The following is a 22040-nucleotide window of genomic DNA, read 5'->3' as shown; positions in this document are numbered from 1 at the left end:
TTGGACTGAGACTAATGTCGAATAAAGATTAACCGTAACTGGTTGCTTTCTTGATATATAATAAACAAACAAAAGCTCGTCCTGTACATGCTTGAACTATTTGCCACTGGACGTTAAGCAGATACTAATCTTATCAGAATTAGAAACCAACATAATCAGTACAATAGAATTAAAACTATGATTTAAGTCCGAAAGAAAATATACAAAAAAACACGTTTATTTCTAAATATTTCTCGTGTGCTTGTTTTTAAATGCCTTTTATCATGCCAGGATCATTCCGTGACAAACAGACCGTACGTCACATCGCGTAAATTCCTCATACATAAGTTTTTTTCATTTCAAACTTGAACATTCTGATATGGACTAGGATTAAATAATTATCATGTACTGATGGTTTACATTTGGCATATAGGTCTAAGATAAGAACATAGAACATAAAAACCTTGCTTTTTTTGGGATGAAGTCTCTCGGGACAACAGATCTGATATATTCTTCAGCTTTGCTAGTAGCTTGTTATTTGTGTTATCATAAAACATCTTTTGAATTACCAATAATTCTTATTTTTTTTGTCAATACTTTGCACATATAGGAAGCTTTTGTATACACATGGATTAAATAATACATGTCATTTATCATCAGCATTGGAAAGAAACCAACCAAATATATTTCATCTAGATACATTTATCAAGTGTAAAACAAGTTGAATTATATTATTTTTTAATTCATAATCCATTTTCTTTCCAGGAGCTATTAAATTATGCAGACTTTGCCTGGTGTTATCGTTATTGGCGGCATGTGAGTATTTATAAACACAAATTCTTTGAAAAGGCTGTTTCGGAATTATCGACTTTTGCCTATTTTCATTTAGATGTTTTTGCTAAAGGGAAATTATTCCTTAAAATGACCAACTCTGTTCCTTTCCCTGTTATAACAATACAAAACGCAGGAATATAGTCTTATGTGCGAGACCGATCGGTGTTATTTTTTGTAGATTAAAAACACATGGATTTCTTTTGGTTATTTGTAAGTGGTGTACTGTTTGTAGATCTCTGGGTATCTTTTGGTTACTTGTAAGTGGTGTACTGTTTGTAGATCTCTGGGTATCTTTTGGTTACTTGTAAGTGGTGTACTGTTTGTAGATCTCTGGGTATCTTTTGGTTACTTGTAAGTGGTGTACTGTTTGTAGATCTCTGTGTATCTTTTGGTTATTTGTAAGTGGTGTACTGTTTGTAGATCTCTGTGTATCTTTTGGTTACTTGTAAGTGGTGTACTGTTTGTAGATCTCTGTGTATCTTTTGGTTACTTGTAAGTGGTGTACTGTTTGTAGATCTCTGTGTATCTTTTGGTTATTTGTAAGTGGTGTACTGTTTGTAGATCTCTGTGTATCTTTTGGTTACTTGTAAGTGGTGTACTGTTTGTAGATCTCTGTGTATCTTTTGGTTATTTGTAAGTGGTGTACTGTTTGTAGATCTCTGTGTATCTTTTGGTTACTTGTAAGTGGTGTACTGTTTGTAGATCTCTGTGTATCTTTTGGTTATTTGTAAGTGGTGTACTGTTTGTATATCTCTGTGTATCTTTTGGTTACTTGTAAGTGGTGTACTGTTTGTAGATCTCTGGGTATCTTTTGGTTACTTGTAAGTGGTGTACTGTTTGTAGATCTCTGTGTATCTTTTGGTTACTTGTAAGTGGTGTACTGTTTGTAGATCTCTGTGTATCTTTTGGTTATTTGTAAGTGGTGTACTGTTTGTAGATCTCTGTGTATCTTTTGGTTACTTGTAAGTGGTGTACTGTTTGTAGATCTCTGGGTATCTTTTGGTTACTTGTAAGTGGTGTACTGTTTGTAGATCTCTGGGTATCTTTTGGTTACTTGTAAGTGGTGTACTGTTTGTAGATCTCTGTGTATCTTTTGGTTATTTGTAAGTGGTGTACTGTTTGTAGATCTCTGTGTATCTTTTGGTTACTTGTAAGTGGTGTACTGTTTGTAGATCTCTGTGTATCTTTTGGTTACTTGTAAGTGGTGTACTGTTTGTAGACCTCCTAGTGTACTGTTTGCAGGCCTCTATATGTCTTTTGGTGACTTGTGAGTTGTGTTCGGTTTGTAAATCTCTATGTGTCTTTTTGGTTAGTTTTAAGTGCTGTATTGTTAGCAGGCCTCTAGATGTCTTTTGATTACTTGTAAGTTGTGTTCGGTTTTTAGATCTCTGGATGTTTTTTGGTTACTTGTAAGTAATGTGCTGTTTGTTGACCTATGGATGTCTTTTGGTAACTGTAAGAGGTGTACTGTTTGGAGACCTCTTGGTGTCTTTAGGTTTCTTTTTAGTTTTGTACTGTTTGAAGATCTCTTGATGTCTTCATGATATTTGTAATTTGTGTACGGTTTGTAGACCTCTAGGTTTCTTTTGGTTATGTGTAAGTTGTGTACTGCCGGTTTGTATATTTCTACATATCTTTTGGATGCTTGTTAGTTGTGTACTGTTTTTAGATCTCTAGATGTCTTTTGGTTACTTGTAAGTTGTGTTCGGTTTGTAGATCTCTAGATATCTTTTGGTTACTTGTAAGTAGTGCACTGTTTGTAGACATTTGGATGTCTTTTGGTAACTGTAAGTTGTGTACTGTTTGTAGACCTCCTTACGGGGCGCCGAATGGGACTCTTGTGGTTTTGTACTCAAAATTCAATTTTGTACGGACAAAAGTGACTTTTGTACAACAAAAATGAGATCAGTTTAACAAAATTTTTATCATACCACTAATTTAAAATTTTGTCATACAAAATTATCTATCAGCGGACAAAAGTCACTTTTGTCATGACAAAATTCATTTTTGTTACACAGACTTGACTTTTGTTACCTAATTTGAAAATTGGGCGACAAAAGTGAATTTTGTATTCAAATTAGTTTAGTTTGGTTTCTGTGAACTAATTTGCATACAAAATCGACTTTTGTTACACAAAATTGACTTTTGTGAGACAAAATTGACAAAATTGACAAAATTGACTTTTGTCTCAACAAAATTGACAAAATTGACTTTTGTCTCACCAAAATTGACAAAATTGACTTTTGTCTCAACAAAATTGACTTTTGTCTCAACAAAATTGACAAAATTTAATTTTGTCTCAACAAAATTGACAAAATTGAATTTTGTCTGAACAAAATTGACAAAATTGAATTTTGTCTCACGAAAGTCAATTTTGTCTCATAAAAGTCAATTTTGTCGTCACAAAAATGAATTTTGTCGTCACAAAATTGACTTTTGTCTCAACAAAATTGACTTTTGTCTCAACAAAATTGACTTTTGTCTCAACAAAATTGACAAAATTGACTTTTGTCTCAACAAAATTAACAAAATTGAATTTTGTCTCAACAAAATTAACAAAATTGACTTTTTTTTTGTCTCAACAAAATTGACAAAATTGAATTTTGTCTCACAAAATTGAATTTTGTCTCACAAAAGTTAATTTTGTCTCACAAAAGTTAATTTTGTCTCACAAAAGTTAATTTTGTCTCACAAAATTGAATCTTACCTCACACAATTGACTTTTGTGATTTAATTTCCATATCAGGTAACAAAAGTCAATTTTGTATGACAAATATGAATTTTTTCTACAAAAATGAATTTTGTCTACAAAAATGAATTTTGTCATGACAAAAATGAATTTTGTCTACACAAATGAATTTTGTCTACACAAATGAATTTTGTCATCACCAAATTGAAGTTCTCACAAAACAAGTCTGTAGCACATAGTTTTGTAAGACAAACATGATTTTGTTATGACAGAATTGAATTTTGTACAAAACCACAAGAGTCCCATTCGGCGCCCCGTACTCCTGGTGTCTTTAGGTTACTTGTAAGTTGTGTACTGTTTGTAGACCTTCTGGTGTTTTTATGTTACTTTTTAGTGTTGTACTGTTTAAAGATATCTAGATGTCTTCATGTTATTTGTAATTTGTTAACGGTTTGTAGACCTCTAGATTTCTGTTGGTTACTGATAAGTTGTGTACGGTTTTAGATCTCTATATATCTTTAGGTTACTTGTAAGTTATGTACTGTTCGCAGACCTCTGACGTTTGTATTCTTTCTTACAATGGCGCGTATAAGAAGGATGATAAAAGTCGAAGTCTGATGTCGAGTATACAAAGAAACGCTACGTGTGTGCCAAAATTGTTTTTGCAGTTATTTTGTTTAATAATGGACCAATTAAATAGACATTTGAGCTATTCAAAATTCTACGAGAGATAATTTTAAATCGTCTTAGTCAGATGTACTCGTCTTTGTTTTGTTTTTTATTTCTATATACCTCAATGTAGCACGTGTTATATAAAACGGTAAAAATATTTGCTTGAGCCTTGTTCCTGCGGCCTTAGTAGTGTAAACTTGCACTGCATCGAATGTATTTTTTATAAAGAAAAGAACACAAATATTTACCCGGCCAGCGGTCCGTCTAGATATTTTTTTGTGAGTATTCTCGCCCTCCCATATTGTTTTTAAGCCCAGTACAAAAAAAGTAAACTGTTTATATTTCTGTTGTAGATTCTCATACAAAGTCAGTTACAAAAAAGCAAGATGATACGGCGGAATTAGTATGTAAAAATGATAAACAAATTATAATTCAGGTTGCAGATTACGGAAACAAACCTGGGAAACCAGACTATTGTTACGATCCTAATGCAGAAACAATTGTCAAAGATCTTTGTGATAGAAAAAGAAGTTGTACCGTAGTCGCTGATGACTCTACGTTTCCAAATTCAACATGTACAGTGAATGACAAACAGAAGTTAAAGATCAAATACATATGTGAAAAAAGTACGTACAAATACAAGCAAGCCTCACTTTTCGTTCTGTTGCTATAGCTCATGCAAATACATTTTATATTTTCCGACAATGTACATTATATTGTTTTTATCCTGAAATTTACTCCCAAAACTTGAAGTTTTAGATATTAAAACTAAATCATGCTCTCTAATATTTCAAAGAACGCGAAGAGGGCACAAAATGAACTGTTATGGCATACGAAATATCATCATTACCGCTTGCTCAACATGGAAGTGGGATAACAGGAGACTTTTTTAGGATAAAATAGAAAATATATACCTTTATCACTATATATAATATATATCTCCTACAACTTCTAAGAAAACTGATTGGTTAAAACCGCGTGGAGACCTGTATATTTCGAGCTTTACAACTCTCATCCTATATGAAATTTACTGACCCCATATATATCGTATAAGTACACTAGCACAAAAGGGGACGGTCATTTGATATTCTCAGGAGAAGGGGGAATATTTTTGCTGATTGCCTATCCATTTTCACCTGTTGGTCAACATGCATATTTTTTCATCTTTTTACTTTTGTACACAAATATTTGCTCCTCTTAACTTGTTATGTGGATAAAAAAAATAATGAATGCGTTTTTGCTGTGGTATGGAAATGTTCAAAGCTGTTATCTGGAAATTATTAATTTTAAAACAAACTAGATATCATTGAGATGGAAGCCATCTCTGTGGGCCCCGCTGTCAATAACGTTGGGTAAATAAATATAGTGTGAATCAAAATTGTAAGCGATGGACAGACCAACAGACAGACAGACCTTTGACCAAGGAAATTGTACATACATCATGACACACCCTCTGGTGTTGGTTGAAATGGATGTCAAGTATAATATTTGAAATCAAAACGGTTCCCAAGATATAGAGCGGACACAATCTTCAACTCAGGACACAGGGTTGTCAACTAAAACCAAAGTTTTTTTTACCTTGACCTTTGACCTAGGAAGTTGTACATACATCATGACACGCCCTCTGATGGTGGTTAAAATGGATGTTAAGTATAAACTTTGAAATCATAAAGGTTATCCAGATATGGAGCGGACACGATCTTTACCACAGGACACAGGGTTGTCAACTGAAACCAAAGTTTTTGACCTAGGCAGTTGTACATACATCATGACACACCCTCTGGTGTTGGTTAATTAAGAAATAATTCATGGGGGCTTGAATATATCGTGATTTTACCACGGGTTGGCCCTTTATGACAAATATTTTACCCTGAGCGATAGCGAGGGGTAAAATATCGGCATAAAGGGACAACCCGTGGTAAAATCTAGATATATTCAAGCCCCATGAATTATTTCGATTCTAATAGGACAAATACGGCAATTATTTTGGATCGAAGCGCTCTAGGTGATGGCATTATTTGCCGTTCCAATATATAAACGCACTATTAAATTGACGTAAAATAACGGAGCAAACTGAATAAATGATGATGCTTAAACTATTTATAATAACATATTTAGATAATTTTAGATTAATCTAATTATTATTGTACTTACATGTCTCATATGTATACAAAAACGGCTAATATAACTCATTTTAGCATCATTTGTTAACGTTTCCTTGTTGTGATGATTTTCCGTTTCACAAGCGTGTATTTTCCCGTAAATTGCTTATATTCTGACGTCATTGTTCTATGACGTCGAGTCGCTCATTCATTAAAAAACATATGACGTGGGGGTACAATGGGAACAGCCCATGAAATATATTCATATTTTACCACGGGTGTGTACTCAAAGCGTTTGAAGGACGTCATGTTAGAATAAACATGTTAAGTATTAAGTATAAAATCAGAACGGTTATCTAGATATGTAGCGGACACGATCTTCATCACAGGACACAGGGTTGTCAACTTGAAACGAAAGTTTTTGACCTTTACCTTTGACCTAGGAAGTTGTACATACATCATGACACGCCCTCTGGTGGTGGTTAATAAACATGTAAAGTATAAAGTATGAAATCATAATGGTTTTCTAGATATGGAGCGGACACAAAGTTAAAGTGTTACGGACGGACGGACGGACAGACTGATCACTATAGGGCGACCCGACTTTTAGTCGGGGCCCTAATTAAAAAATTAACCAACGAATGATAAAAGTTGAACAACAAAAAATGATTATTTTAGAACCTGCCTTCTGAATTTCGTCTAAAGTTAATGAATGAATAGTTACCCACTGGACTCTGCATTAGGAAGTACAGATGGTTGAAAAAGTGTAACAAACAACCAAGCATCATAATGCAGGTAGCAATGTTTGGTATATTCCAATGTGCATCTCTTATTTTGGCTATCTGGTTTTAAAATAGTTGATTTAAATGTAAATAAAAAGTTAGCTACATCTGTTCTATGGAAGCTGCATCAATAATTCCTTGTGCCGACAGTTCCATTCATCATACATGCCAGTTCATATATCGATATAGGTTTGTTTGTTCACAAACCTCAATGTCACAAAGAATGCATTTGCATAACAATCAACTAGGCTCAATAAAAATTTCCTCGCTGTGTAGTACTTTTATTTGTATTTATCTGATGAGGTGAGCCTTTTTCAACTGATTTTTATAATGCATTCTGATGTTGTACTGTTGTATTGTTATAGGTCAGGGGATGGGGATTTGGAACCCCGCTTAGATGTTTAACCCGCCTTATTATGTATGTATGTGCCTGTCCCAAGTCAGGAGCCTGTAATTCAGTGGTGAACGTTTGTTACTGTGTTACATTTTTTTTCCTTCATTTTTTGTACATAAATGAGGCCGTTAGTTTTCTCGTTTGAATTGTTTTACATTTGTCATTGCGGAGCCTTTTAGAGCTATGCGGTATGGGCTTTGCTCATTGTTGAAGGTGAACTATTATAGTTGTTAATTTTTGTGTCATTTTGGTCTATTCATACCATATCTTCTTATTTTTATATTTGATAATATACTTAGACAGAGAGCTCAATCCTTAGATATTCTTTATAATACCTGTCATCATGAACAAATCAAATTTAAATTGTTCTTTTCGAAATGGGATATCATGATTAAGAAATAATTCCTTCGTGTCATACTCTATGCTCATTTTAACATGGGTAGGCATTATATTTGTCGATATTTTACACTGAGCGTTAGCGAGGTGTAAAATGTGGTCAAATATAATGCCTACCCATGTTAAAATGAGCATAGAGCATGACACGAAGGAATTATTTCGATTCTAATAGGACACATACAGTATTTTTATAGATCGAAGCGTACGAAAATACCGTAGAAATGTTTGGCTTTTCCCGTTTCCTCCCCGAGAAGTCTGTGCATTACATTTCATATTTGATAAGTTTAAAATTACGAGCAGTGTAAATATATGTTGTTAAATAAAAATATATAATAAAAGTTTATGTTAGCTGCTTAAATGTATAAATTTAAAAGGATAACGATGGAAATAACGTTAATATACACAGTAAGTTCGTGCGCATGTGTCAAACATATTTTTTATGCTCATTAGAACACGGCTTTGTTTACAAAGCGTAATAAGGACGTCATATTAGAATATAAAATTGAGAATGAAAATGGTAAATGTTATATATCAATAAGACTAAAAAAAAAACTATGATAATTTCGACTTTCTATCTACATTTCGAGTGAATTATAGTAGTGTTGGGAATTCAAAACTACACGCCTCTTGTTAGTTATCATTTTATTACATAAGTTGTATCAGAAGGATACTTCTGGTACTGAACTTTCTGTTCTACTTTTTAATCTTTTCAGAAAGTCTCCAACCTTTGCCTCCAAATCAGCATTTTCTTCTTTCTACAAAACATTATATAAAATTTTAAATTAATTCATACTTCTTTATTTCAATTTGGATTTTAGTAGATGGGATTTTTCTATAATTATTGCATTCATCGAGAAAAAGTTGTATTCTTTGTATTAATGTTTAAACTTGCCTGACCAAAAGGGTCAACAAAGTGTTTCTCCTTATAAACTTTGCATACATCGTTGTATTGTTTATTTTTTTTAAACTATTTTCCTTTCTTGTCACCATGATTTTATTCGTACATATTTCTGTATTTCTGTCCGTTTCAAATGCATAAATAAACGTCTAATTCGGATTTGTTTTCCAAACAACTTGACTTTTATTAGGCAATGTGGAAATTAACACAAAAGGTCTTCGTCAGGCCACTTAATAAAACCAAAATGCCTTTTTTAAGCCAAGTGAATAAAACCGAAAGTTCTTCGTCGGGTCGAGTTAGAAAAAAACAGAAGGTCTTCATCATGCGTATTTGGAAAAAAACAAAAGGTGTTCACCAGGCTAAGTGGGGTAAATCTTATGCTTTTCATCAGGCCTAGGGAGTAAACTCGAAAAATCTTCGTGTGGCCTAGTGAATAAAACGGGGTTTATTTTACAGAGACTAGCGAGTTAAATAGAAATTATTGGGGATAGTGGTCTAAACAGAAAAGTCGTCATTAGGCAAAAGTGGGTAACCCCCCCCCCCCCCCCAAGTGTTTTAGTGGGTTAAACCGAAAAGACTTCATCGGGCAAATTGAAAAAAACGAAAACTCACAATTCGACCTAGTGAATAAAACCGAAAACTCTGAATAAGCCCTAACGAGTTAGACTGAACAATAATCTTCATCCGAAATAAAAAGAAAATGCAAGTCGTTACAAGACCTAGTGATTTAAATAAGTCTTTATCGTGCCTAGTGAATAAAACTGAAATGACTTCATCCGGTTTATTAAAAAAACCAGACTTAAGTCTTCAACGGGCCTAGTGGGTAAATACAAAAAGTTGAGATAACCTGAGTCATTAATATTATCAAAAAATGCCTTTAAATGACATAAAATATCACATGTAAGGAAAATAATCCAACACTGTTCCATTTTCAGTGATATACGCTCACATACTTAGTTTAAACTTACCTGTCTTTGTTTGATAATGTCAGCACTACTACATCGTCCAACAATAGGTATGCTCTTTACAGACTTCACTGGTACCGCAGAATAAGTCTTTCTACTGGGCTTTCGCTTGGGTGAGGAGGGGCGACGTTTTGAAGACGTAAATTCGTCACTCTCTTTTTTTAACACTGATTTTTCACTTGCGTGCTTTAATTGTTTCAAAGAGTTCGAAGTTTTTCTAAATAAATTATCAGAAGACGCTCTTAGAGGTTGCGGCGATTTAAAAGATGGTAGGGAATAATATCTGTTTTCTAATGATTTTGCTTGGGTTGCAATCTTCCATGGAATAGTTGGCGCACTAGTTTTTCTTGACAGTCTATCCTGCAAAGTTTTAAAATCTTCGCTATTGTGTTTCATTTTTGATTGACAAGAGGTACAACTTGCTTTTGATGCAGAATATTTCCTTTCTAAACCGAATCCAGATGTTTTATTGTTAATGTTGCCGAAAGACAATTTTGCTGGCGACGTTTGAAATGATACACTGTGTTGCTTACTCTCCGTTTTCATATTTTTTTGTCCCGTACGTCGTCGTATGTCTGCGTTATTCAGTTTCAGTTCTTCTTCAATTTGTGATATCAATTTGTCACTTACTTTTAACAAATTTTTTCCTTCGTTTATTCTATCTTGTTTGGTCCCATCTCCGTCTGATGTATTGTCATCACTTCCGTCTGTATATAAAGACCACAATAATGATTTACGACCAATAAAATCATCGGAAAGATTACTGGAAGAATCATCAGATGAAACTGCTTGTCCAGCTTCAAAACTAGTAGCTATTGGAACCCGATGTAATTTTGCTGTTCCGTCTGCATGATAACGAAATCCTGCTGGTGGTAATTTTACATCGGTCACTTTTTGAACCTGTACAGAATTCCTCCCAGTAAACGAATATCTGGATTCCAAATTGTGTACTAATGTTCGTTGTTGACGCCTGTTTTCTTCTTTTGAACGAAAGGCTTTTTTGTCGATCTGTTCATACTTTTGTAATAGTTTTGACAATTCAACGGCGTTTTGAGGGCATTCTACTAGTTTTGAACTAAAATATATAGGCCCGAGTTTTTCTTTAGCGTCTTGAAAAGATTTCGAAGGTGCGAAACGTTTCGAAGAAACTCTTTTAAGGTTGGATTCATTTGAAGGCAGAACAATACTCATTGCTTACCTGGATGCAGCCATGTTTAGTACCATGCATCGTGACGTCAACAAAGCATACATTTTCGCGCTAAATGCAGTTTGCTATTAAAATGAAGATTAGCAATAATTCTGCGGGTTGCAAAATGAAAAAGGAATCATGATTGTAGACAAATAACGTAAAATAAATAATGCATTTAAAGCATAATTTACTCAGCCTGTTATTACGAGCGGATTCACTTTCAAACATAAACGCAAGCGCATAGAACTTTCAAGAACAGTACCGCACCAAAAATATCAAACTACCCAACATTATAATGCCTCGTTCACACGTACGTTTAAATCGAATGCTAATCGAATTCGCTTATCGCGTTCACACACTCTTCTTTTTTAATTCGAATTGATTCGAATTGGCTAATTCGAATTATCCAATTCGCATTGGAAATACGTTTTTGTTAATTCGAATTAAAAATTAACGTCGTTAGGACAGTATTTAGCGTATTTGACGTGCATTGCAATTCGAATTAGAATTGACGTTAGGACGTAAAACGTTTCGAATGCTTAAACTAATTCAAATTAGTTAATGCGAATCGAATTCGAATTACGTGTGAACTCAGCATTATATTGATGGCTGGACTTACTGAAAAGATTTAGCCGATCGTGCAAGAGCTGTATAGCCAGTCAAGGTCGTTAAAAACTTCCATTTGTTTGTTGAAAAGATTTCATATCATTTCGATACACATTTACTTTAGAAGACACAGTCCAGTGTGATGCAAAGCGAAAAAAAAAATTACGCAATTTCAAGGTAGAAAAACAACCTGGTTGAGAGTTACACTTATTGGTAATGTTACCACATCGGCTTATTTTTATATTGATTATGAAAATAAGCAAATGTGGAATTGTTGCAAAATTCCACAAGATATAAAAAAAAGAAGATGTGATATGATTGCCAATGAGACAACTATCGACAAAAGACCAACATGACACAAACATTAACAAATATAGGTCACCGTACGGCCTTCAACAATGAGCAAAGCCTTACCGCATAGTCAGCGACCAGATCACACAAAAATTACCAACTTAAGGTCGCCGTACGGCTTTGACTGTGAGTAATACCCATAACGCATAGTTAGCTATAAAAGGGCCCATAAATGACAAATATAAAACAATTCAAGCAACAACATGTATTCTTCAGTATTGAAGCTTTGTTGACCTAAAACAAGAAGAAGAAGAAGAAAAAGAAAGCTAACGGCCTGGTTTATGTTCAAAATAATAAACAACGACAGCCACTCATTGCGCTCTTCTTATGTGAACACATTATCTTTTAAAATGTTTCGAGTACAGTATCGCATGACGTTTCTTAGAATGTCTCTCATTCGTGCATTCGGATGACGGCTAAAATAAGGGTCAATGCTAAAAACTCTTTGACCTTTATTCACACAGTTAGAAATGTTTTTTTTTCAATCTAAAGCCGATATGCTCCTTTGTAATTAATCCCAAGTATTTTTCTTCATTTACTGGATGATTAACTTGGACATAATTATCTTAACTATCTAGACTTTTTATTATTTTGTAAGTGCATTCATTACCTTTACATTTATTTGCATTAAATTATATTTTCTATTTTCTACACCAATCGCATAATTTATCTAGATTTCATGGTCACTGGTTTGTAAAAAATCTTTTCTTTATAGGTGAGAAAGTTATGATAAAAGCCAAATGTGTCGTGGAGGGAACTTCCATAAAGGGGACTGTCTTTTTCACTCAAGAGGTAATTTACCATTTTTTGTTTGTCAACACTCTGATAACACGATGCATATCTTGTATAGAATTATAGCCCTTCCTTGCCTGTTCATGATTTGAAAATTTTAAGTAAAATATTGTATATTTACTTAGTTTGATAATTTTTAATGGATGAAACTCACTTTGGTATGATAATTAGAATTACTAAGATCTGAGGGCGAAACCGTGGCATATAAATATAAGTATCTTTAAAGCAGTGCTGATTTTCTGACTGCTAACATAAAGGTTCTTGGTTCGATTCCCGTTCCGGGGTAAAAATTAATGGCAAATGTTCGGCTCTCCCTTGACACCATTTGCTAGTATGGTCTTGAGGAAACGATAATAGTCCGTCGGAAGGGGACGATAAATTTTCTTGGAAAAAAATCATTGGATATATAGCAGTTTGACAAACATTAACTGTAATCATTGAGAAGCTTAACATGTCCTTAACAATACAATGTGATTAAAACGTTGAGCTGATTTTACAGAAATATCTCTCCGTCGTGTCAGGTATTTAGATTTTTTTTAAATAGCACTGAGTACCAAATGTGCAACAATTTTGCATAAAAATTGACAATCTTTAAAGTTTCATTAGACAGACTAAACAATTTGTATTTATTATCCGTTATTATAATGTACGTCTTTAAACGCAGAAAGATTAATTTTCATAAAGATACACTAAATATGTCACATTGTATACAGAGTCTATACATATCAAGACATGATAGCTTAGAGTAATAAACATAAAAACTTTCAGCAAATTCACTTGTGACGTCTTGCAAAAAGTCAACTTCAAGAAATGAGAAATTATGCTTCATGTCTCAGAAGTCGTATCAAACAGAATGCCAGAAGGGCCCCACATGGGCGTATGTCATCATTTGGCGTCCGTCGTCTGTCGTCGTAAACTATTTCAAAAATGTTCTCCTCTGAAACTACTAGGCCAAATACTCTAACTAAATGTTAATTAGGATATCTAGTTTATGAATTGTATCCGAAGTTTTGATCCATTGACAAACATGACCGCATTGGCTAAAAATAGAACGTAGGGGTCATATGCAGTTTTTGGCTTATATCTCAATAACTTAAGCTAAAGCCTAAATGCAAATCTGACATGGGGTAAATTTGTTTAAATGGTCAAGATCTATTAGCCATGAAGTTTTCAGACGAGTCGATCAACCCATTGTAAGGTTGCTGCCACTAAATTGGTAGTTTTGGGGAAATTTTCTGTTTTTTGTTATTATCTTGAATATTATTATAGATAGATATAAACTGAAAACAACAATAATGTTCAGCAAAGTAATATGTACCAAACATTTCTAGGACCAAAATTGTCAACTGACCCCTTCATGAGTTATTGCCCTTTTAAAACCATTTTACACAATTTGTTCATCAAGTTTGCTAAAATTTTAAAGTCTTCTCTTAAATCAAGGTGAGCGATTCAGGCTCTTGAGAGACTCTTGTGTAGATGGTGACGTTCCATTGTCACCATCTCACGGTGTTTATAAATCTCAACTTGTTCGATTTGCTTTTTTTTCTGTAACAACGTGTTAGATTTTAACGAAAGAAACCTATATATTACTGAAAATTATTTCTCCAAGGATTTTGATATCACAAACAAGTCAAAGCATTTACTAAATATCATCGGTACAAACACACCATTATAAGTTATATGATTCGCTACTGACCCCTTACGGATCCATAGAGGATTTAATTCACCCTCTATGGATCCGTAGGGGGTCAGTAGTTAACTGTATAACGAATTTATCGCACGCTGACAAATTGGACCTCGTTATTTTAGTATTATAGATGCACACAACTTATACGTTCAAGTATTTCACATCAAATCTTTTATGATACTATACTTTACAAAGCACAAAGATGTCGACATTCACCTAAAAGCTAACAAAACTTTAAACAGACTTATCAAGAAGGGATATTGTTACGATACTGTTAAGTCATTAATGATTTTGGCTTTAATATTGAATCACTTAAGGGTTTTTGCATCGCAAATAAACGCATTTATTCTAATACCAGTTGTTGGCATGCAACGGGTTATTTTTTCCCCGTAAATTTTAGGGATATATGATACTAAACCCCTAACAGGAGGGATTGTACTTGGTATTCAATTGATGGAAACATAACCTTTTTATCAGTTTGATTGAGGTTTTGAGCTTGCATTTAAGTGGCTGCTACTATTCCTTTGTTAACTTTTTTAATCATTTTCATTTCATTTAGTACATTTTGTTGCCTATTCTGTCATGATACCGGAATCGGACTTCTATTAAACTGAGTCTTTCTGTTAGAATTGGTGTGTGTGTGTGTGTGTGTTATATATACATTAGCTAGAGGTAAAGGGGAGGGTTGTAATCTTACAAAACATGTTTAACCTCGACGAATTTCTGCGCCTGTCCCAAGTCAGGAGCCTCTAGCATTCGTTAGTCTTGTACGATTTTAATTTTAGTTAACTTATATATTATTTAGTTTATTTGACGTTAAATATCCCATTTTTGTTTAGGTGAAGCAAGTGCGTGATTTTTTCGCTGTGTTGAAGCCCCATTGGTAGTCTTCGGCTGTTATCTGCTCTTTGGTAGGTGTGTTACCTCTTTAACACATTCCCCATTTCCATTCTTTACTTTACCAAACCGTTTTTGCCCTATTTGAGATCTCTAATTAGCCAAGTTAATTAGCTGGTGATCAACAATCACTGATTAAAAACGTTATGATACATATTTTTTTTATCTTCAAGTTAAAATGATAGCATCCTCGTTATGGTCTTAGTGTCAGGAAAAGGTTCGTCGCAGGATCAGTATTTTTTAATCAGATTTACTATGTCGTTAAGATGGGGTTATTTTAAAATAGATATATTATAAAACATTATTTCCGAATCTTGGAGCCCAAAAAATGGCCTTATCACATCTTCTCATTTGAGTGAACATTTATTTGTTATCTTCACATTTTTTTAAGTGATCACACAATCCTTTATTATATGTATCTGTTATCTTTTCTGAAAAGCTCAAATGATTAGAGTTGAAGTCGTACAACTTTGCTCAGTGCTTGGGGCACAAATTTCATGCTCGAAACATGAAATCCAGCATTTTGATTGGTTGATTTTGAAGTATGAGAACAATAAACTGGCTCGATCTATTGAATGGTCACAAAAAACAACACTTATATTTGTAAATAGAAATTTTAAAAAAAAGTATTCTAGAAAATTTACAAATGTGTGAAATTAAAGTAGAAGGAAGACTTTTGTCTAATTTACAAATGTATTTAGTTCTAATATTTGATAATTGATTACCTTTCAGAATAGTAATTCACCAGTCAGAGTGACAGGGGCCTTCATTGGTTTAAGAGCTTCAGTACAACAAGGTTTTACCATTTATGAGTTTGGAGACATCACAAATGGTAAGTATAACAATAATATGTCCATATCACCCGGATGCCCCACTCGCGCTATAATTTTCCATGTCCAGTGGACTGTGAAATTGGGGTCAAAACTTTAATTTGACATTTAAATTAGAAAGATCATATCATAGGAAACATATGTACTAAGTTTCAAGTTGATTGGACTTCAACTTCATAAAAAACTACATTGACCAAAAACTTTAACCTGAACTTCGAACTATCATTTTCTATGCTCAGTGGATCATGAAATTGGGATAAAAACTTTAATTTGACATTAAGATTAGAAAGATCTTATCATGGGGAACATGTGTACTAAGTTTAAAGTTAATTAGACTTTAACTTCCTCAAAATCTACATTGACCTGAAGCGGGACGAACGGACGGTACGACGCACAGACGCACGCACAGACCAGAAAACAAAATGCCATAAACAAGATATCTGCCAGGTACTGACGTCGATTATCATCTGAAAAGGTTTTGTTTTTGTGTGTAGTTTTAAACTTTACTGAGAGTCTGTTTTTGGAGAAAAAAAAAGTAAAATCACAAAAATACTGTACTCAGAGGAAAATCAATTTGGAAAGTCCATAATCACATGGCAAAATCAAAAAACAAAACACATCAAAAAACGAATGGACAAGAACTGTCATATTCCTGACTTGGTACAGGCATTTTCAAATGTAGAAAATGGTGGATTAAACCTGGTTCTATAGCGCTAACCCTAGCTCTCACTTTAATAACAGTCTCATCGAATTCCGCTACATTTACATGATGCGTTAAATAAACAGTCACAATTAATAAAATAGTCAAAATATGGGTACATCAGTCATCATCGTATAACAATTTTAAAAGGAGCAATTTAACAGGACACAAAAAGGTACTTTTGGCGAGGTTCTGTATTTATACATCCCGCCATTGTGTTATTGTGTAATCGTCATTTTTGTATTCTTGTCTTTCATTTTTGCTTATGTCTTCAGAGTGTTAACATGCCATTTTGTTTTCTTTGTTGACAAAAAACTGTTTGTTGGTAAAGTGAATAAGCTTATTACATAAGTTAAATGATTGCTGAACCCCAATTTTTGACAATTTTGCCTATTATTTCCGTTTGTTTTGCTCACATATTGTCTCCGCCAGGGGTTTTGGTGGTGGAACATCGCCAGTTTTCTGGTGGTTATGGGCTTTTTTCTGTATATGCCTTATTAGTCTCCTGATAAAAGTTTGACAATTTTGTGGCCTAATTTCTTTTGTTGATCTAGGGTACACTCTTTAAGAGTTTACCCATCTGTTAATGTGCTCCAATATCAAACGATTTTTCACTTGTCTTGGCACTGATACCGTGACTATACTTAAATTTGTCATTTAACAACGAAATGTTCTGCTGTACCAGTTCCGATATAAGGTTATTTCAGACGATTAAAATTTTATCGACCTATTTCTGGTCGATTTCTAAGCACCAGCACACATTTTCGTAGTTGCAACACATTCTAAACAACTCAATAACTAAAAATTAGTCAAATTTCCTAGAGGAAAAGTATGTATACATGGCGTGGACCGTGATATTCGTTCATTGCATCCATCGCTAGCGCTCATGATAAAAATCGAATATCACGGCCCAGGCAATAAGTAAATCAACAACTCTATTTGGGTTTTTTTCCGTAATCTTCTTCTTTTTTTACTCTGTCTGGTGATTAGCAATACAAGAAACCTGCTACCTGCAGGATGGAGTTTTTTCTTCCCATAAATGGTTGCCTGCCATGGCTAAAGATCGAGTTCCATCTTCCCGGTTTTTCTTTCTAAGTCTGCTCCCATAGCCTTTTGATCTTCCCAGATCTATCCACAAGGCAGCGGTACTTTTTACCCATAGTTGGGACAATATTGATGAGTACAAGGGCGTGTCCACGCGCCGATTGGCCTACACACTGCATCTCTAGAGCCCTTGCTACTCCGAGATCCTCTACAATAATACCTAGAATGCTAGATACTAGTTACCATGCGCTGTCGCGGGGATGCATTGTAGAAGTCTTGAATAGTGTAGAGGCTATGTATTGGCAGAAAGACTTACGCACTCGGCTTTCTTTTCACCAATAAAGAAGACTTTCCATCGGTGACAGAGAGCATAGGGCCCTAACCACACTAAACGCATACACAATCCTGTGGTACAGACCAACAGCACCCCAACAAATCTATGGCTTCCATGAATTTTTACTCAATTAGCAAAAGTGATCTGCAAGACGATATCTCCAAATAAGCCATACTTGACAAAATCACCAGTTGACTTGTTATTGAAGCTGTTGCCTTTGCTTATTATTTACACCTGGTACGTTTCGTCCTCCAGGGTATTATCAGCCCAGTAGTCAGCACTTCGGTGTTGACATGATTATCAATTATATGGTCAGTTTTATTTTCCTGATACAAAACTTTGAATTTTTCAAAAAACTAAGGATTTTCTAATCACAGGAATAGATTACCTTAGCCGTATTAGGCACAACATTTTTGAAATTTGGGTCTCAATGCTCTTCACTTTTGTACTTATTTGGCTTTATAACTGTTTAGATCTGAGCCTCACTGATGAGTCTTATGAAGACGAAACGCGCGTCTCGCGTACTAACTTGTAATCCTGGTACCTTTGATAACTATTTACACCACTGGGTAGTTGACATTGCTGGTGGACGTTTCGTCCCCGAGGGTATCACCATCCCAGTAGTCAGCACTTCGGTGTTGATATTAATATCAATTATATGGTCATTTTTATAAATTTCCTGATACAAAACTTTGAATTTTTCAATACAATAAGGATTTTCTTATCCCAGGAATAGCTTACTTTAGCCGTATTTGGCACAACATTTTTGAAATTTGGGTCTCAATGCTCTTCACGCGCGTCAGGCGTATTATATTATAATCCTGGTACCTTTGATAACTTATTACACCACTGGGTAGTTGCCACTGCTGGTGGACGTTTCGTCCCCGAGGGTATCACCAGCCCAGTAGTCAGCACTTCGGTGTTGACATGAATATCAATTATATGGTCATTTTTATAAAATTCCTGATACAAAGCTTTGAATTTTTCAAAACAATAAGGATTTTCTTATCCAAGGAACAGCTTACCTTAGCCGCATTTGGCTCAACATTTTTTGAATTTTGGGTTCTCAATGCTCTTCAAAATGTGTACTTGTTTGGCTTTATAACTTTTAGATCTGAGCGTCACTGATGATTCTCATGTAGACGAAACGCGCGTCTGGCGTATTTAATTATAATCCTGGTACCTTTGATAACTAGTTAATATTTACATGTTTTGCATTGTTTTACCTCTAATCTTGCAATATATAATAAATAGATAGACACTTTTAAAAGGCAAAACTATCACCTACAAATATGTAAAGATGACTGAAATTGTCCGTTCACCCATGATAAAGTTATTCTACTGTAACGTCGTTGATTTTTACTAAAAGTGGCCAACGTGGAAGATGCAGGTGACCTACACATGTTCCTTAGAGCCTCTGCTTTTTCTTATAGGTTGTCTTAGCGCAGGAGAACATTATAATCCATTTGGAAAGACACATGGTGCACCAGCAGACGAGGAACGGCATGTTGGTGATCTAGGCAATATACTTGCAAGTGTTTCGGGGAAGGCAACAATTAATTTTACAGACACAATGATATCCCTAACTGGCCCCCAGTCTATCATAGGAAGAACAGTAGTTGTAAGAATTATTTCATTAAGGTTGCTAAATTCTGGAAACAAGATATAATATACAGAATTTGTTGCCTCTCATATTGTGAAAGTTAGTTGTAGAAACTATGCATTATCATATGGCAATGAATAAACTCATGCAACTGCCATACAAGTGAGAGGTTTAGCGCTATAAAACCAGGTTCAATCCAACATTTTCTACATTTAAAAATGCCTGTACCAAGTCAGGAATATGACAGTTGTCCATTTATTTGATGTGTTTAATCATTTGATTTTGCCATTAAAATAGAGACTTTCCGTTTTGAATTTTCCACGAATTTTAGTATTTTTGTGATTTTACTTTTTTTCACATACATTTTCACAAATATGCCAACAGCAAAAAAAGGCATATAGACATAAACGAAATAAAAGTATACAAATAAAAACCGAGCCACGTGAAATTGATATAATAAACAAAAAAAGACTTTAACAGTAAAAGTTATATTTTACTAAGACAAATAAAAAAACAATAAAACACGTTATCAAGATGACAAACACCGTCAGTACCTAGTATATATACTTCAAGACCATCGTGTATCATATGTGAAGTTGATACGGAATATTTATCAACAAGGTCTTGATATCTTCGGATGTACTTTGAAAAAAAGGACAAGACGTTTTGTGACATTACCATGACACTGCTCTCGTTTAACACAGCCTGAGTAGCACCTATAGGCTCTTGGATACCGAATGAATTAAGGAATGTATATCCAATATGCAGGTGAAATTGGAATATTGATACTTAGGTGGGGGAAATTGATAATTTCTATATTAAAATCGTTTCGCTTGTCATCTATTCTTGTTCTGAGATGGCCATGTATGTCAATTTCGAGGTATAAATCTAAAAATGAGACAGATGAACACGTGTCTGGCTTTTTTTAAATTAATAATTCTGGATGATATACAAACTGAAGCTAATCAGAAAAGCTTGGATTTTTAATGGAAAGAACATCATCTGTTTATTTGTATGTAAAATTAAATGGTCTAGCTTCTTTGGTCTATCTGTTTGACAAGTGTCTAAAGGAACTTCTTCTCGACAATGAGAGTTTTAATAATCTTTTTCATCTTAATTCAAGTTTAACCTGTTCAGAAATATTTTGCTTTCAATAATTTAAAATCTTGACTTACCTATAAGTTTCCAAATTCAAACTTTGACGTTTCAAAGCAGAATTTTTACTTGTTTAGCAATCATTTAATCAATGGTCTGCCAAAACCACTTTCTTTGCCAGCAAGACATTAGAAAGAACCATAATTGTATCATTGGAACTCATATCGCATCTTCATATATCTATTTATTGTCTGAAATAGTAACTTGATTTAATTAATAAACAAATATATTCACCTTTATATCAGTCACAATACATACACATAATTTTCTATATCTTTTCAGGTCCATGGAGATAGAGATGATCTGGGTTTAGGTGAAGATGAGACTAGCAAGACAACAGGAAATGCTGGAAGTCTGGAAGCTTGTGGCATCATTGGTATTGCAGAGGTGTAATGGCTTTAATTCATTGTTGATTGCCTTACGTCGCATTAGGACACAAAAACTATATATATTGGTGAAGTAATGCCTTTGAATGAAAAATAATAGTTTATTGAATAAATGCGGCGCATTTTAACACATATGGGTTGAAGGCATACATAAAGGAACATATAATGGTTTACTTTGATTAATTGTTATTTGGATGGAGAGTTGTCATTGGCACTCACACATCTTCCTATATCTATATAATAATTTTACAATACATAAAAGACATCAAATGAACAAAACATTATATACATATATGTATCTATCATGCAGTTGTTGAGTCCACCCTCCTCAGTGACCATGACTTTTTTACAAATGGAGCTGCATACTACATAATTGACTGACACGAAATACTTCATACTGCATAGTGATGTTTATATTATCTTAAAACTCATGTTACAAAGTGTTCACAAGAACATTGAATTCGTTCCTTGTCTCTGTATTTCTACTTCTTATTAGCATTTTCACAAGTCATAGAATAAATAATGTGGTATGATTATGCAGAATGTAGTTTTATAAAAATTTACGTATTATGTTTTGATGACTGGAATTTGGAATGCTATTTTTTTTTTAAATTTATAACGATGCAATATTAAGCTTTTAAACGATAAAATTAATTGCTTGATCCTAGCCCTAACCGTTTTGGAGAAAGGGGTCAAAACAATACTTTAATATTTTGTATACATTTCTTATTTCTTGACCAATTTTACTGGGTTTA

At 34.0% G+C, this 22040-nt stretch overlaps 2 protein-coding genes across 2 annotated transcripts; one reads left to right on the top strand and one right to left on the bottom strand.

Moving 5' to 3' along the window:
* The first annotated feature begins 748 nt into the window (after nucleotides 1-748).
* Nucleotides 749-21675, top strand: LOC134686312 (superoxide dismutase [Cu-Zn]-like). Its single transcript, XM_063545980.1, has 6 exons — nucleotides 749-795; nucleotides 4528-4800; nucleotides 12573-12649; nucleotides 15966-16065; nucleotides 19575-19762; nucleotides 21182-21675. The coding sequence occupies exons 3-6, from the start codon at nucleotides 12584-12586 to the stop codon at nucleotides 21290-21292; spliced, it is 465 nt and encodes a 154-aa protein (XP_063402050.1). The 5' UTR covers nucleotides 749-795; nucleotides 4528-4800; nucleotides 12573-12583; the 3' UTR covers nucleotides 21293-21675.
* LOC134686311 (uncharacterized) lies at nucleotides 8474-10963 on the bottom strand. The gene is made up of 2 exons (XM_063545979.1): nucleotides 9715-10963; nucleotides 8474-8603 (listed from the first exon to the last, which is right to left on the bottom strand). The coding sequence occupies exons 1-2, from the start codon at nucleotides 10900-10902 to the stop codon at nucleotides 8508-8510; spliced, it is 1284 nt and encodes a 427-aa protein (XP_063402049.1). The 5' UTR covers nucleotides 10903-10963; the 3' UTR covers nucleotides 8474-8507.
* Nucleotides 21676-22040: the final 365 nt, after the last annotated feature.

Source organism: Mytilus trossulus, chromosome 10 (genome assembly GCF_036588685.1).
Source record: "Mytilus trossulus isolate FHL-02 chromosome 10, PNRI_Mtr1.1.1.hap1, whole genome shotgun sequence".
NCBI classification, from domain to species: Eukaryota; Metazoa; Mollusca; class Bivalvia; order Mytilida; family Mytilidae; genus Mytilus; species Mytilus trossulus.
The sequence above is the reverse complement of the archived record's forward strand: the minus strand, read 5'-3'. Positions and strand labels throughout refer to the sequence as shown.

Coding starts and splice junctions, on each gene's coding strand:
- LOC134686311 (XM_063545979.1), bottom strand. CDS start 10,902: ATGAGTATTGTTCTGCCTTCAAATGAATCCAACCTTAAAAGAGTTTCT. Junction 8,604..9,714: donor ACATTATCAAACAAAGACAG/GTAAGTTTAAAC, acceptor AATGTTTTGTAG/AAAGAAGAAAATGCTGATTT.
- LOC134686312 (XM_063545980.1), top strand. CDS start 12,584: ATGATAAAAGCCAAATGTGTCGTGGAGGGAACTTCCATAAAGGGGACT. Junction 12,650..15,965: donor CTGTCTTTTTCACTCAAGAG/GTAATTTACCAT, acceptor ATTACCTTTCAG/AATAGTAATTCACCAGTCAG. Junction 16,066..19,574: donor GTTTGGAGACATCACAAATG/GTAAGTATAACA, acceptor TTTTTCTTATAG/GTTGTCTTAGCGCAGGAGAA.